Raw genomic sequence first — 16,746 nt, forward strand, 5'->3', positions numbered from 1 at the left:
AAATTCAAATTTAGAATTCAATTGTATAGGTTGAATTTAAGTTACAAATTTGAAAGTTAAATATAATTTCAAAACCAAATCAACATTTTAAATTCAAATTGTGATAAAATTGAATTTAAAACAATGACTTAGGTATAACCGAACGGTTGTAATATGGAGATTACAGTTTTCTTTTCTACTTTACAGTTAACCAAACAACTGATGTTAAAAGTCACATTTAGAAGTGACATTTTTAAAAATGATATTTTTTCATTACGGTGATTTACAAGCAACCAAACAAGCAAATTCAAGTCTATATGAGTATTTTTCCATGCAGTTGTTTGCGCACTCGCAGTGCATGACTACACAAACGCCGTTTTTGAGAAGGTAGCTTCCCAAAAAGCTGCATAGTGCGGCCTACTCGCGGACTGCATTGCTCGGCAAAATAAGACCTCTGTCTTGACCCCAATCAAAAAGTCTTTTAGTACAAACGTGAAAAAAAATATTGAATAAAAAGTACTATGCTCTAGCAGCTCAAGCTTTAGAGTCAAATAGTAGTTTCATACATTGTTCTCTCAATTGTAATGTTAAAATTTGATTATTTAATGCAGATTCAGAACAATTTTTCTCTCCAATTGGCCAATCTTCTTAAAACTAAACATAAAATTTAATATTGTATCTTGACAAACTAAAGCATTCAAAACTGAATTCTAGGAGAAAATTATGCTTTTCAATTACCAAATAGCCACTTACACAAGAAATTTAAGTTCAATGCACTTCCTTTATGATAGACGGTTTCAGGCTTAGTTTGATAATGCGATAATTAAAGGTACATATTTTATATTTTTAAAACAAAAAAAAGTACTTATAATAATTTTTTTTTAATGTTATAAAATTACGGTAACAACTAACAGTCCTAGATGGAAGTTTCCACTGAAATTTCACAAATAAAAAGATGAAAAATTAAAAGCACTTTTAAAATTTTTGAGGCTTATAAATTATAAAATAGATGATTTTAGCTACCATAATACCAAATTTAGACCTTTTGAAGGGACTAGGCCTTGGAGGAGGGGCTGAAGAGAACCTAATAATGGAACCATTAACACCCAAACCCGACCCATAAACCCAAGTTACATCCGTTAACTGCGGGTTCGGATCACAACTCCAAACCCTAGATCCCCCAGCCCAAAGGAAAGGAAAAAAAAAAAAAAAAAAAAAAAAGGAAAAAGAAAACTAGGAAAGAGGAAACCGGAATAGAAGAGAATAGTAAAAAGAAACAAAAGTGTCCATTTTAGGGGATCGGACTCTCTCTCTTTCTCTCTCTCTCTCTCTTCTCTTGCTTGAGGGGGAACTTCGCCATGTCTCGCCAAGCGTCGAAGCTGCTCGGGTCCGCCGCCTCTCGCCTCTTCTCTCTCCGCTCCCCCTCCCCCTCTTCGTCTCCCTCCTCCTCCTCCGCCGCCGCCACCCAATTCCGGCGATTCGCGGCGGCGCCGCCGCCGCCTCCGGCGGTGTTCGTGGACAAGAACACCCGGGTCATCTGCCAGGGCATCACCGGCAAGAACGGCACCTTCCACACCGAGCAGGCCATCGAGTACGGCACCAAGATGGTGAGATTCGGATCACTCGATCTCTTCTAGTTGTTGTTGTTGTTGTTGTTTTTGGTGTGGGATTGTGTTTTGATCGTGGTGGATCTTATGGGGATGAAGCTACAATTGATGTTTTCGTTGATATGGGAAGTAGATGATTTCTTAGGGTTTTAGAATAGTGTGGTAATTTGGGGTTGTAAATTAGGCGCAACGGATCTGAAGATATATAGGGTTTTTAGGTTTTGAGGGGATTATGTTTTGTGTTTCTGTTTGTCGTAGCTTGTGTCCATTGTTCTTCTCTTAGAAAAAAAAAAGAGGTATTGATTGAGTGCAAACCATTCCTTCTTTGCATGATGATGCATTCATGATTGCTTGCATAAATGAAAGCAAATATACCGCAGTTCACTTGGTAGTAAAAAGAGATTTAAGGAATTTTGGTTTGGTTTAGGTGATTTGGATTTTATGAATAACATGAAATATCATGCTAGAGGAAGATATGCTATTGCGTGGGGCATTCCTCACTTTTGATACTTTGATGTAGTTATCGATGATCCGACCAAGATTTTGGTGTTTGTTCATTACCTGTTCATTTCTTGCCATCTTTTTTGTCGCCTGTTCATCATGCTCTCGGAGCATGGGAAGACAGATGGATTTATGTTGATTCGCTTCTTTGCTAACAGAATTTTGAAAATTGTGCTTATTAATTGTAGGAGCTTGATAAAAGTGCTACCTCACCTCTGAAATCAAATTTGCAGTGTTAGGCTTTCACCTATGTAGAGTTTGCAAAGAATTTAGCTGAGTGTAGCCTGCTTTCTCGAATAATGATTGATTGCATCTGAGATTTCTTGATTTCTTGCGTATGGCAGGTAGGTGGGGTGACGCCTAAGAAAGGTGGTACTGAACACTTGGGTCTTCCTGTATTCAACACAGTAGCAGAGGCAAAGGCTGAGACAAAAGCTAATGCATCAGTTATTTATGTTCCACCACCATTTGCTGCTGCTGCGATTTTGGAGGCTATGGACGCAGAGTTAGATCTTGTTGTGTGTATTACTGAAGGAATTCCTCAGCATGATATGGTAAGTGACTTGGACAAAATGCTTCATTCGTTAATCATTTTGAACAACTAGCTTACATGTTGCTTGTGGGTCTTCAGTTTTCCCTGTTGCATATTTATCTACTATATTATTACAGCGTTATATGCTAGTTTTTCATTGGCCATGTATTACGCAGCCTTTCTCTTTTCTTATAATCCATTTGTTTATAAGGTCGTTGGAGAAATTCACTAAAAAGTAGAAGAAAATAGTAACACTGATAACAAGTGAAGGTAAAAAAAAGGGAAAGGCACAGAGAAGTTTCTGTTGGCGGCATGCAACATTTTCGAGACATGAAATCCCAGACACTAGGTTTAGGAGTTCTTAAAACCTTTAAACCTATTCCCGAGACATGAAATTTCGGATACTTTCTTTAGGAGTTCTTAAATCTTTATCCTATTAACATCCCTTCATTATAAGTTAAAGGCCCAAATGCAGGTCCCTGTAATGCATTAAAGTACAGGTTTTTTCTGTTAACATGATTAGGACAATCATTTTTTTTTTCAAGTACTTTACAAAAATATTTTCTTTATGAATAGAACCTTTAGAGAGGATTGTCTATATTGTCTAAAGAGGACCCTTGGGAGTTTTTATGGATCTTTATATTTAAAAATCTCAGATATTATTATTAAATTGCTAAGCTTTCTAATTTTGATTATCCAAGAAAACTACTGTTCAAAGTATTTGTAGAACTACCAAGTAGAGAATTTTATCTCTATGAAAATTGTTGTTACTAAACACGGGAGTAACCTCAATATAAGTTAGAGGAATATGTTCAATAAATGGTGTTATCAATTTGTGCAAATTGAAATGAACTTGCGGTTGTATATGTTGATTAGTTTTTGTTTTTGTAGAAGAGGTAGAGCCGTAGAGGTTTATTTATTTATTTATTTATTTTGGGGGTGGGGGGTGGTGAAGAAGTTATTAAAGCAGATTGTAAAGTAAAAGAATGGTCAAATGTTTAAAGTCTATAGAAATGGGTGTCTAAAAAGTGAGAATAGGGAGGAGAGAAGATAGTGTTTTGATAGTTCATGAAATTTACTTTTTTACCTGCTCAACATACACATGTTTCCAGTGTCCGTACTATATTAGCATATTAGCTAAATTTTAGAATAGATTATGATCTGCACCTGCAATTATTATAAACAGTTTCCATTATAATGCATTAGTTAGAGTAAATGCACCAATATCAATATATCATAAACATCACCTGCTTCATATTTAGAAGATTCAAGCATCAGGTTTTGCTATCTGTATGCTTCATTAAAATTAATTTATTTTATTTTCTTATAACTACAAACTGTGTAATATCAGGTTCGAGTGAAGGCTGCTCTTAACAGGCAATCAAAAACCCGTCTCATTGGGCCAAACTGCCCTGGCATCATCAAGCCTGGGGAATGTAAAATTGGCATTATGCCTGGCTACATTCACAAGCCAGGGCGTATAGGGATTGTATCTCGATCTGGTACCCTAACATATGAAGCGGTAAGAGGTTAACTTCATGTTAATAATGCCTTTAATACCAAGAGGATAATGTGAAGATTGTATTTTTATGTCTTCAATTGGCAGGTTTTTCAAACAACTGCAGTAGGCTTAGGGCAATCAACTTGTGTAGGTATTGGTGGGGATCCTTTTAATGGAACAAACTTTGTTGATTGCATCACCAAGTTTCTTGATGATCCTCAGACCGAAGGTAATTTGTTTACACTCAAATTCTAGCTGTAATTTTTATTTGGAAAGAGCTGGCGCCTTGCCGATGTTGATTTCTGAAGCTATTTCTCATAGTTAACTTCTTAGCCATAGTATATGCTGCTTTAGCATAATATCTTCATTACATGAATATTTGAAATCAAGAAAGATAACACACCATAGTTGTGTTGTCAGTATCGAAAGAACTCATGTTGAATATGCATCTGAACAAGGTCTGTTTCAACTAAACTAATTCCTTTAGGCATTGTTATTTAGATTTCCCTCCTTTTGTGATTGTTAAATTAACGCTTGGGATGCGCTGATCAATAGACTTCTATATTCTTCTTGTTATTACTAGTTGTCTTGCAAATTCATCTTCTGTAGAAAAGAAGCAATTTTACAGAAGCAAACACTAAGGAACAATTATCTTTCCTTGTTTGTATCGATTACATTTTTGGTTGTTAATAAGTCATGACAATAGTTTGTTTTGTGTATCCTATACAAATCTCGCCATGACTATTTGTAAAAGAAAAAATGGCTTATGAGTGGTATCTTTACTCTGTCATGTTCCAGTGCTCGTCCTTTCGCGCTTTCATTTAACAATAAATTTTATTTGTCTAGTAGTGTGGCCTGAAAGGTATGGAGGAAATAAGACATCTAATCAAATATTCTGGCACCAATGGAATTTCATGTCCTGCTACCCTATTTAACCAGACCTGCATTTGCTGGTAGTGTTCCAGAAAATTCGATTTAGTTAGATCTCCGATCTTTTTTGAATCCGTAGTTTGTTATTGAAGATTTATCAATTTAGGTTGGATGCTAACCAAAAGTCTGGATGTTTACAATATGCCCTATATAAAAGTGTACATATTTTTATATTTGTATCCAGATATTCTTTTTTGGTTTATTGATGGATGTAGATTGTGTACATCTGACCAAAAGATGAGATGTCAACATTTTTTTTGAAGTTTATTTATTAGTCTATACCAAGCAAATTTGAGCAAATTGCCAGATTCTTGGACCATTGTATTTGTGAGTTGTGACTATTCACTAGAAGCAGTAGATTTCACTTCGATGTGTACACTATGAAAGAACTAGATAGTTTTGCGGAAGGTCATTAAAGGATATTTGAGAGAAAAAAAATTGAAAATTTTCAAATGAGGGGGTTACCCTTTAACTTTATTTGGGGAATGGGCTTCCCATGCCATTCTGCCAAGGGTCTGATACTCTGGTTGCAACACTCTTGCCATTGAGGGCCCTTTTTTAATGACAAGTTAGTTCGGTTGTTGAAGAACCAACTAAACTCGGTTGTCCAATAGCCAATATGGGATTATTAGAGGTTCACTGCCGAGCGTTGATGGTGACGACAACATGGTCGTAGAGGAGGATTGCATGAGACTTTTTTTTTATTAGGGGTTGGGGAGGGGGTAGGGTTGCTAGTGGGTTGTTGGAAGTTTGCAAAGCTGGCCCTGATTTGAGCAAATGCGCCATTAAGAAAAGGACACTTGCCCCATTGGCGATGGTACTAGCACCTGACCCTGCAAGTTTTGCCAGGGAAACTAAATCTAAAATAAAATTTGGGGAACCTTGTTGATCTTTTCTCAAATATATGTTTTCACAAAAATCCAACACTTGAGCTTTGAAGATGAAATATTGACAACAAAAACTTGCATGTCCCAAGAAATTTAAACCATCTTATACTATGGTCATGTTCTATTGTCTTTTAACCTGTGTATTATTCCTAAGTTGGCGTAACTTCATCTGTTATGAGAATTTTGCACTAAGTAGGGCATATCTGTAACTAGGCTGGTTAGCATATGTCGCTTCATGATGAATTAGTGGATCCAACCAACCCCTCGTAACTAATGACTACAATCAGACTAAGCTGAAGGTCGACTGTAGTTAACCCCAGCCTTACATGATGTCCCAATCATACGATTTTCTTTTGACATCTTCCTGGGTACTCTTGTTAATGGAGATATTGCAACCAACTCTCAGAAATGGTACCATATTGATTTTAGTCTGAATTCCAAGGCTGCAAACCAAACAACAGAGGAGCTTGTCATGCTGATCTACCCTGTTGCTTTATTGCTTCATTTCACTCTCATGCGACCTAGGAACACTCCTGAAAATATCCTCTAGGTGTAGAAAATATCCAGACGTGAGAGATAGATTCCTAGGTACAAATGTCGGTCTCTCATTTATTATGTTCAGAAGCTTGGCTGTGACAATTATTGTTCGAAAACCTTTTCTCCATGCATGCCGTGAATGGTTTACCTTGCAGCATTGGATAACATATTAATTGTCTGAGCATATTATATATGATTGATTTTAACTTGTATGCATTTTAGGTATTGTACTAATTGGGGAGATTGGAGGCACTGCCGAAGAGGATGCAGCTGCTTTAATAAAGGTAAAAATAATGGCATAATATCACAGGAAGATATTTTCCTACATTTTGTCTATATGTAGATATGGATTAACCTATCTGTAGTTTGATATGTTTAAAGAAGAGACCTTGTTGTCATGAGAAATTGTTTGTCTCCAAGTTTTTGGGAATAAAATTGCTTCTCCAGTTTTTCTGCACAATATATTTTTGTGGGGTGGAACTACTTGTGGCAGTGCATGTGAATACTTTTGGAACTTCACTAGCCTGTAGATGAATGTTTACCTTTTTACTCTCCTCCAAAAACTCTCTTGCTGATGCATACTCAGTGTTGCCAGTGTTTTTATTTTCTGTGCCACGATATGTAAGTCGGTTGACTCTGTTTTGAGCAATGTATAGAGCATTTACATCAAATACCATATATGGTGAAGTATATCTGATGTTCTGTTTGTCCATCCTGCCTACTTTGTTACCCTAATATTTAGCTCAACTCTGGGCAAATAGTAATTGTTGTGGTTCTTTTGTATCTTGTGGATTTACTAGGTTATCCACAACAAATACCTAATTTTGTCTAGATTGTATTCACTCATTGTGACGGGAAGAGTTGTTATATATTGATCTATGGATTTTGATTTTAGAAACATGTAAAATCTCAAATGTCCGTGGAAGTATAATGGTATAGATCAGAAGGACAGTATTATAGGATGATTAAGTGCTGAAATGATGTTTTTGAAGATTATGTGCTATTATCGTAGTATTTATTTTTTAGTTCCTTTATATCATCTTTTCAAGGGAGAATTTGGTTGATGTACATAAGTAAATGTGAATACTGATAATTTTTTAAAGGTTGTCAAGTTAAAGACATTGTTTGAACCTTTTCAGTGTGCCTGTTGTCTGTTGACTTCCTCCGTAGGAAACATCTTAAATTACATCTTCAAGTGTACTACATTTTACCATTGTCAAATGCAGGAAAGTGGAACTGAGAAGCCCGTTGTTGCATTCATAGCTGGACTTACTGCACCACCTGGTCGTCGTATGGGTCATGCTGGAGGTATGTTCGTTATCCTTTACGTGATATTTGTGCAGCACCTTTTGTGCTTTATATGTGCTTTTCAAGCTATCTATTTATGCTATTCAGGAAGTAAAGCATATGCCTATTGTCTTAGAGTGGAGGGGTTCTGTGTATGTATGTGTGAGAGAGAGTTATTGACGAAGTAAAGCATGTGGCAATTGTCTGACAGAGCAGGGGTTCTGCGTAAGTAAGTGCGGGAGTGAGTTTTTCAAGAAGTAAAGCATGTGGCAATTGTCTTAGGTGTTCTGTGTATGTATGAGAAGGTATGTATGAGAAGGTGGAGCTTGGAGGGGACGGCGGCGGTGGAGATATTAATTAAAAGGGGATAGAGGTTACTTTAGCAGCAGATTGCATAAAGAGTATGCCAGCAATCAACGATGGCAGCAAATAGACAAAATGATGCAGGAAGGAAGTAGGAAAAGACTGAGGAAAGAGATTGTTAGGTTCTCTGCGTATTTAGTTAAAATGTTTCGCCGCATCCACTCTCCATGAAGGATACAACCAATTTCCATGAACCAGTTAACGTTTTATTGACCGTTCTATTCATTTTCCTCTAACTTTATGGTGTGCCTTGGACCGGAGGAAGACGTCAAATGAATCACCATCCAAATCACAAAAACAAAAAGAAAAGGAAAATGCCCGCCCCTGCCTTGCCTATGTGGTGTTGAGGTGGTGGCAGAGTATAGAATTAGTTTGCTAGATAATATTTTGGGAGAGCCATTTTTCAAATTTATCGTTTTAGTAGAGTTGAAATTATAAAAAAGCCCTAACTAGTTGTTATAATGCTAATGGTTACTTTATATGAGCACATCCTGTTTGGTTACTTCTGTTCTTGCGAGTTCTTTAAAAAATGTCCTTATCCTTCTCTACAAGCATAAACCCTATTGCTTATGAGTTATTAAGAACTGAATAAGTTTCGCTCGCTTTGTTTATATACTCTCGGAGAACCGGTTTAACTGTTGTAATTATGGTTTCGTTGCAGCAATCGTGTCCGGAGGAAAGGGCACTGCCCAAGACAAAATCAAGACGCTCAGAGAAGCAGGCGTCACTGTTGTCGAGTCCCCAGCCAAGATTGGTGCCGCCATGTACGACATTTTTAAGGAGCGCGGGATGGTAGAGTAAAAAAGCATTCCAAGCATTTTTACGGCAGACATCCAAGTGATCTTTCGATTTAGTGCTGCTTTGAGATGGCAGTCGCTGAAATTTATGGTATGTTTCTGTTTTTATTTTTTTGATAATCATGTTCAACGTCATTTGGTGAGCTCGAAGAGTAGGCATCTAATATTCTTAGTTGCCTAATAAAATCTCTCTTTCGTATATGAGAACCTGCTCAGCACAACTATCCGGCTATTCGAGCCCATTCGGAGGAATGTTCCTTTCTTTTTTTAATACAAATAGTTGGTTTTTTTGCATAGAGAATATGATGAGCAAACTTGGTTGTTCGCTTACAGCTTCTGGTACTTGCTGCATATGCTTTTGCAGATATAAGCATTAGAGTCAGCTTCTTGACCCTTTGGTGAGCAAACAAGGGCTTAATGCAGGTCCAAGTCACCTGGCAGATTCCATGTTTTTATTATTATTATTATTATTATTATTATTATTATTATTATTTAAAATCAGTATATGTATAATAATTTATTCGCTAAATTGTTTTTAGATATTTTTAAAAAAGATTACAAAATTTGAATACTTATGTATATATAAAAGGGTAAATGACACCTTCGGTCCTCAAACTATGTGGCTCGACGGCTCGTGATATTTTCGTCATTAAATTTTTTTTTTGTTGTAATTTTTTGGCTCAAATTTTTAAGTTGTTGCGATTAAGTTTTATAACTTAATTTAGTTGGCTAAATGCTAATAATTGGCAAAATTTGAAGTGCTATACTGTTTTATTATTATTATTTCATCATTAGTTTTAATACTGTCATGTGGTTTTTACATCATGGTAATATTAAGTCATTTGATTGCAACAACTTAGAAAAAGGTAAGCTAGAAATTGTAACGAATTAAAATTTGAAAGTGGCACGCTCCTTATAGCTCAAGGATTGAAAGTGTATTTTATATTTTTATAAAATATGAAAACTTTAAGTAAATAAATAAAACAGAAAAAGGGTTCTGGGCCCAGTTGGGGGATGGTTCGCATGGTGGCCCATGTGCTGGGCCTCAGCTAGCTGTATGGCATGGCATGGCCCGTATTGGGCGGCGGTGATCCGGATACCCTCCAATTTCACTAAACGGTGGTGGTTAAGATTCAAAATTTAATCAACACTTGTGATCATGTTGCTCAACTAATTTATTATGATAGAAAAGCACAAGGGCCCCCAAAATAATGGGCCACTTCCAAATAGACCTGCAAAAGCCCACCACGTTTTATTTTCTTTATTTATTTCCATCGCTTGATTTGAGATCTTTTTTTGTTGAATTCAACAATAAAATTGTTAATTTAACTGTCTGAGCAATTTTTTTGTTAAAAAAAAAAATTAGAGAGTTTATCACCGTTTGCAGTAGCTCCGGTCCAGATTAACTTCATGGCACATGCCAAGCACCTGGTTAGCTCGCTTTTAAGACAAATTTTATATTTCGGAATTCATTAGAAACTAAGCGTTTGAAATTTACTAAAACAGGAAAAATTAAATGTAGACACATAAGATTTAACGTGAAGTCTCGGCTTTTGCTTCAGCAACAAGCAGTTGAGTGTCTTACTTTGAAAGGTTATGGTTCTTTCTCAAATAACTCGAAAATCCCCCCATGTGCTATAATAATAATAATAATAATAAACTAGTTGAGCAGCAAATATATAACAAAAGCTTCCATTAGAGCTTGTTTGGTTGTATGAACATTTTGCTCGGCATTTTTTACTCGCTGACTTAAAGTTCATGCTATAAGATGGTTGATATAATTACCATAGTTTGTATGGCCTTCAAAATAAATTAATCACTTTACTAAATGTAAACTTCTAACTCACCATGAAACAAATCTTGGTAGCGTGCAAATAATAAATGAACAACCTATTGCGGCATCTAAACATATCCTAAACTTATTCAAAGGATTATAAATAATTTTTAATCTACTGTCAGTTTCACCGAAAGTATAAAGATGTGGAGTCATTTTCGACTATAAATATTTACTGTTGTTGTTTGACTCATCGTTAACTAAGGCTGGCAATAACTCAATTGACCCGTAACATCATTATTGAATTCGCCTCCACTAGTCGCTAGTCACCAAGTCAATCATAGAAGGAAAAAAGAGAGAAAATCGTGAGAAAATTTTTCATTATTTGAGTCTTTTTCATACTCGTGTGCATTAATGTAAAAAAATTCAGTGAAAAGGATATAAAAAGTGGGAGAATTTTACTTAAAAAAATAATGAATTTCTTTCTCACCTTATCGATCGTATGTTTGTGTAAAATTTTTTTATGAAACACAGACACATAACGTGGAAAAACTCAGTTCCAAAGCTATTGATTTTATATCAAACAAAAAAGGCAATTGAAATTTATAACTTTTAAAACTTTTGTTCAGCTTTTTTTTTTTTATTCTAAAATTTAGTTATGGCCGAATCTCAAAATCAGTTACGGATGAACCGACAAATAAACCTAAAGATTCTAGCATGAAACCAGCCTTTACCAGCAACCTCCTTAAAAATTTTTCATTAATTTTGTTGGCAGTACAGAGCCACAGGCATAATAAGGAAGTCCACACACCAAAAAAACAAAAAAAAAACAAAAAAACAAAAACAAAAACAAAAATAAAAATAATAAAACAACAAATATTGGGGAGCCAGGTCACACACAATCATGTCAATTATTAGATAGATAGGTGGGTATTATTCTTGTCACTTGCTTCCTCAACTCTATCTTCCATTATTGTTAGATTAAGACGTGACATTTTGTGAAAGAATAATGTTATATGTACATCTGTGTATATATAGTCAGATAGATACAAATGGTAATCTCATTTAGCTACTATTTCCTCTCGCTAGTCTTATCAACATTTTTTTTAATGACAAAAATTGAAAATGGTTTCGTGAGTTCTAGAATTAGTTAAACATAAGATTTACACCCACATATAAATATACTGGTGAGTTAGACTAAAATTCTGTTGCTAGCAAATGAGCTTTGTTGCTTCCGATTTTGATGATAGAGGTTCCAAATCGACAGATGGCATCATTAAACATGATTTATATCACTTAAAATATCTAGAAATTAAATTTTATATCTTTTTGCCATCATTGATCTAATGATCAAGGGGTTGCAAAATTTGTAATTTTAATTTTTGATATTAGCCGTTTTCTGGTTTAACGGTACAAAAAATTTAAATCAATTGAATTTTAAACTATTAAAAATAAGATTTATACTCTTGATTTTGATTATAAGACTCCTATCATATCTTTTTTAAGAATTTTTATTTTTAGCCGTTTATTTTTGTGTCCTCTTGATGCATAAAATATGATTTCTAAATACTTTAATTGGTCTAGATCATATTCAATAGTATTTATCGTCAATTCAAAAGCTCCATCATTGTAGATAAATTGATAGCAATAGAACTTGTTTTCTATTGATAGTATTATAATTCAACTCATTTACTAATAGTATTTTTCTTTTGGAAAATATATGGCTTGCTACGAAACTTCTAAAAAATATACAGTTCTGTAGCTAGAAGGAATATGTGGATTTTGCAGTATATACCCTGTTTGAGACAGGTGGGATATATTTGTTTTGATTGTAGAGTTGTTTGTAGCGTCCTTTTTGATATTTCTCACTGTATATTTCTTATGCTTTCGACAATCAAAAAATCAAAAACATGAATTTTCTTATACTTTCGATAGTACAGTAATTCTATACTGAATACACGTACGGCGAATGATCAAAAGTGTGCAATAATTAATTATATAATGCCAACTTTATTATTGCGGCCACTATTAAGCAATAATAATGCAATTTTTCTAGTGAAAGCATAAAAAGATATTTATTTATATCAACCTGTCAATCAATTTAACTTATCAATCAATCTCTCAACCTGATTCATCAATCCAATCTTATCCAATATATTTACGTGCTCGTGTGGAGTTTTGGTGTAATTAGTATGTTGTGATTATTTGTTAGTTCTAAAATAATTCTGGTAAACTCTCTCATAAAAAAGGTGCATATTTCAGGAATATTTAAGAATTTTTTAAAAAAAAATTTAAAATATTTTTAGTATTTATTAAAAATAAAAAGTTGATAAGACAATAGTCAACTATCTCACATTTGACGGAGAAGACGTAAGCAAGATTTATATTGGATTTGGAGTTTATCTATAATACTATTCTTATTATTTTATTTTTTAAGTTACTTGCATTTTTGATTAACCCCTTTTTGCTTAGTCCCTAATTCTCTTTTTCGTTCTGTTTTTTTTTTTTATTTTTTTTTTGGCTACTAGGCGCTCTAGAATTTATATTCTTGTTGTCAATTCAGGGTCTCAGCCATGACAATTTATATTAGATTTGATAAAATAGACCATATCAACTCTACATGGAAAAATCCCTGCTAACTAATATAAGGATTAATCTATGATCATTAGAGTTCGCAAACATACGATCAATACCACGCCAATATTTTTTAGAAAGAGTCTGATAATACTGCTCAATCGTTGTCATACAAGAATGCCAAGATGCGTCAAAAGAGATTGGCATGCGATCGCTAGTAAATTTCGAGGGGTGGCATGTACGTATGAACAAAAAAACTAGTTAGTGTACGTACACAATGCACGTTAACAATTTATTTAATTTATTTTTAAGATCATAAAAATTTGCAAATATATTTAATTCAAAATCTTAAAATAAATAACGTTTTATAAATTTATATGTATATTTTATTAGAAAATATTAACAATAATCAAATTAAATTTTATTATAATCGAAGGATAGAAGTGATTTTTTTAAGAGTTGTTCATACGCGTTCATATTTATTTTTTAAATATTTTTAACTTATTGATTCATACTTTCTTGTTCTATTTGTTAGAATTGAAGTTATAGATAAGTATAATGTTTTGTTTTAACAATTCAAGTCATTAATCGTTTTTTTTGAAGATATTTTTTACAAATTGATCATAATTTGCGACATAATATTAATTCAAAAATTCTTGCCAAATTTATCAACAATTATGCTTTTCAATTATTTTCATTGTAATATATTGATAGTCCCAAAATTTTAAATTTTAAATTAATTTTAAATTTTGAATTGAAATATAAATTTACAGCAGATATTCTGGCAAATATTTGGATAAGCATAAATTTTTTTCTATTTTAGAGATAAAAAAAATTAAATAATTTTTTAATTAAAATATAGATTCACAGTAGATATCTTTCGGTTGGTAAAAATTTGGATAAGTATATATATTTTTTTTCTATTTTAAAGATAAACAGAAATTAAAAATTTGTTTCATTACGTTATTTATTTTACGTACGGAAAGAGGAATCAATATTTTCCTACTAAAAAATGGGTCTGTCGACAGACCTAAATTTGAAATACGTGCTTTTATATATAGTATAGATATTTACGGCAATGATATTGAGTTTGATGCAATGGATGTCCATGCAAATAAAGCAGTTACAAGAAAATAGTACAATTAATCTTTAAAATTTTAAAATTAAATTTAAAAAAATAAAAAAGTGGAACCAAACCACTACAATCTGTGTTGACAAGAATTAACATAATATCAGTAGACCTCGCAATCTTGATCCGTACCCGTGGGTGGCCGCAGGTTACCCGCAAATTTACGGGTATGGGTATTAACATTTTCAACCCAAAGAATTACCAATAAAATGGGTGGGTACCCATTAAGATGTGGGTATTTTGGGTAACTCGCAGATATCCGCACATATATTTTTTAATTATAAAATATATTTTCTTAATTAAAAAATACTTTTTTTATTTATCTATTCTAAAAATTCTAACTCTAATTTTTTTATCGCATTTTTTATATTATGGAATTTTTTTGTTTTAGGACTTTAAATATTTTTATGTATGTTATGATATTTCAAATAATGAGTTACGTTACGCTTTTAAAATTTTTCTATATGTATTTTATATTTAAAAAATATAAGAGCAAAACAGAAAAAAAAAAAAAATTTTGAGGGCAACCCGCATACCCACCTGTCCACCCGCAGATAGGTATAGATAAAAATGTTGGCTATTCAAAAATTTACGAATAAATTTTATCCATACTTAAAGTAACCTGCGGATACAATGACCAGCTCGTTTACCGGATCTAAATATCAGCCAGCTATGGCATCGCAATCGTGGAATCCACGCCGTCCGACCACCGCCCAACTTTCCACTTGCCGATTCGATTGAATCTTACTCTGATTACTGGCTAGATACGGAAAAGTGTATAGTCCCAAAATTTCGTCCAAATTCTTGCCTGCACCCAGTGTATTCAATAATATAATGCACTCGACCCTTAATTTGTGTCGTATAAAGAGTTTATGTAGTCAACGGTAAAACTCCAAAGTTTATCATTTTTCATGTATATGCCATTTTAAAACTTTATTTAAAATTACGGAGAGAATTAATGCACTACATAATGCATTAAGTAGGTTAAGGTGTAGCAACCGCACCCGTCCGATTAATCAATTTAGCTACTATGGACTGGTTTCAAGTTCCGATAGTCAACCAATTCTGGCATAGTCAACCCTAAAGTGCAGTTGACAAAGTTTGAACCCGAGGTCGATCGAGTGATAGGCAAAAGCTATAGAAATTATCTTTTTTTATTTCTACCGCGCGACCCTTTATGAAGTTACAAACTATGAGTAGTATATTATTTTATTGGGTTTATAAATTTGTAAATTTTCTGATTGCACTATTTATCCTGTTATGATCATGTTTGCTATGTGGACTCTATTGCATTCAAAGATAATAGTTCTACGTACATACTATTAGCCATGCATGCAAAATAATATATTTTACGATAGTCTATCAATATCGCATTGATTGTGTCGAGTCGTTTCTTATTTTTGTGGCACAAGTTGGATTGGGTCTAGCATTATGTGCGTGCGCATGCGCTGTGTGCCGAGCTGGTGTTCATATATATAGAGTGTGCGTGTTTGGTAATGTGTGAGTCACCCCAGTGCAGTGCGCACTTGACAAACATACTAGAGTATATGCGCGACGAGAGAGGTATGATCTAATAGTATCAGTGAGTATAAATAGTGTGCACATGCATGATGAATCATATTGGATGCGTTTTGACGATCTATTATGAAGTGACATGCTTGATGCTTGGTGCTGGGTGGTATGAATGAGGAGACTTTGCATTGGACATGCAGTCGAGTTGATTGGTTGAGTCAAATGGTCCATTTCTCGGGCACATGGCGTGTTGAGGTATTAAGTATTGAGCATAGAGCAGTAGTCCTAACCATCTTAATTAGTACAAGTTGATTTATTATACACACATTGTTGGTTGTTAGCCTCTTTATATATATTGTATCCTTACTTAGGACTTAGTTCCTACTATTTTGTAAATAGGACTGAATAGAGTTGTAGATCGTAAGCACTAATCATTAATTTTAAAATCTCTAATTGAAAGAAAGGGCACACCTATCATTCTTGAAATGTATAGACACATAGCGTTCGCAGGCTTCGACTATGACTCACTCCAACTAGGCCTCCTCCATGGGCAAAATGCTGGCCTATTTAATCAACAACTTCCCCTCGATCCCCTTGTGCCAACACATTTCTCGTGCAGGAATCAAACTTACGCTATTAGCTCTAATACATTTTGTGGATCAAAAGGCGCTAACCAATAATTCTAAATGCTTGAGCTGAAGGAAAAAAACACAGTTATCACACTTAGAGTGTATAGATACAAAACGCTTGCCGGCTTCGACTATAACTCGCCCCAACCTAGTCCATTCAATCCAACAAGTATAACCATAGCGTGTGGACTTAAATGGGCCAGCATC

General features: G+C 34.1%; 1 protein-coding gene across 1 annotated transcript; it reads left to right on the forward strand.

Annotated features, from left to right (window-relative positions):
- Positions 1 to 1,275: 1,275 nt before the first annotated feature.
- LOC109703945 (succinate--CoA ligase [ADP-forming] subunit alpha, mitochondrial) lies at positions 1,276 to 9,219 on the forward strand. The gene is made up of 7 exons (XM_020224688.1): positions 1,276 to 1,586; positions 2,432 to 2,641; positions 3,971 to 4,141; positions 4,226 to 4,349; positions 6,697 to 6,758; positions 7,701 to 7,782; positions 8,786 to 9,219. Exons 1-7 carry the CDS (start codon positions 1,338 to 1,340, stop codon positions 8,923 to 8,925), a joined length of 1,038 nt encoding a protein of 345 aa, XP_020080277.1. The 5' UTR covers positions 1,276 to 1,337; the 3' UTR covers positions 8,926 to 9,219.
- The last annotated feature ends 7,527 nt before the right edge of the window (positions 9,220 to 16,746 follow it).

The sequence above is a fragment of the Ananas comosus genome, unplaced genomic scaffold (assembly GCF_001540865.1).
Source record: "Ananas comosus cultivar F153 unplaced genomic scaffold, ASM154086v1, whole genome shotgun sequence".
Classification (NCBI taxonomy): Eukaryota; Viridiplantae; Streptophyta; class Magnoliopsida; order Poales; family Bromeliaceae; genus Ananas; species Ananas comosus.

Excerpts from the sequence above, each read along its gene's own strand:
- LOC109703945 (XM_020224688.1), top strand. The coding sequence starts at position 1,338 with ATGTCTCGCCAAGCGTCGAAGCTGCTCGGGTCCGCCGCCTCTCGCCTC. Across the intron at positions 2,642-3,970 it reads GAATTCCTCAGCATGATATG|GTTCGAGTGAAGGCTGCTCT; the intron begins GTAAGTGACTTG and ends GTGTAATATCAG. Across the intron at positions 4,350-6,696 it reads TGATGATCCTCAGACCGAAG|GTATTGTACTAATTGGGGAG; the intron begins GTAATTTGTTTA and ends TATGCATTTTAG.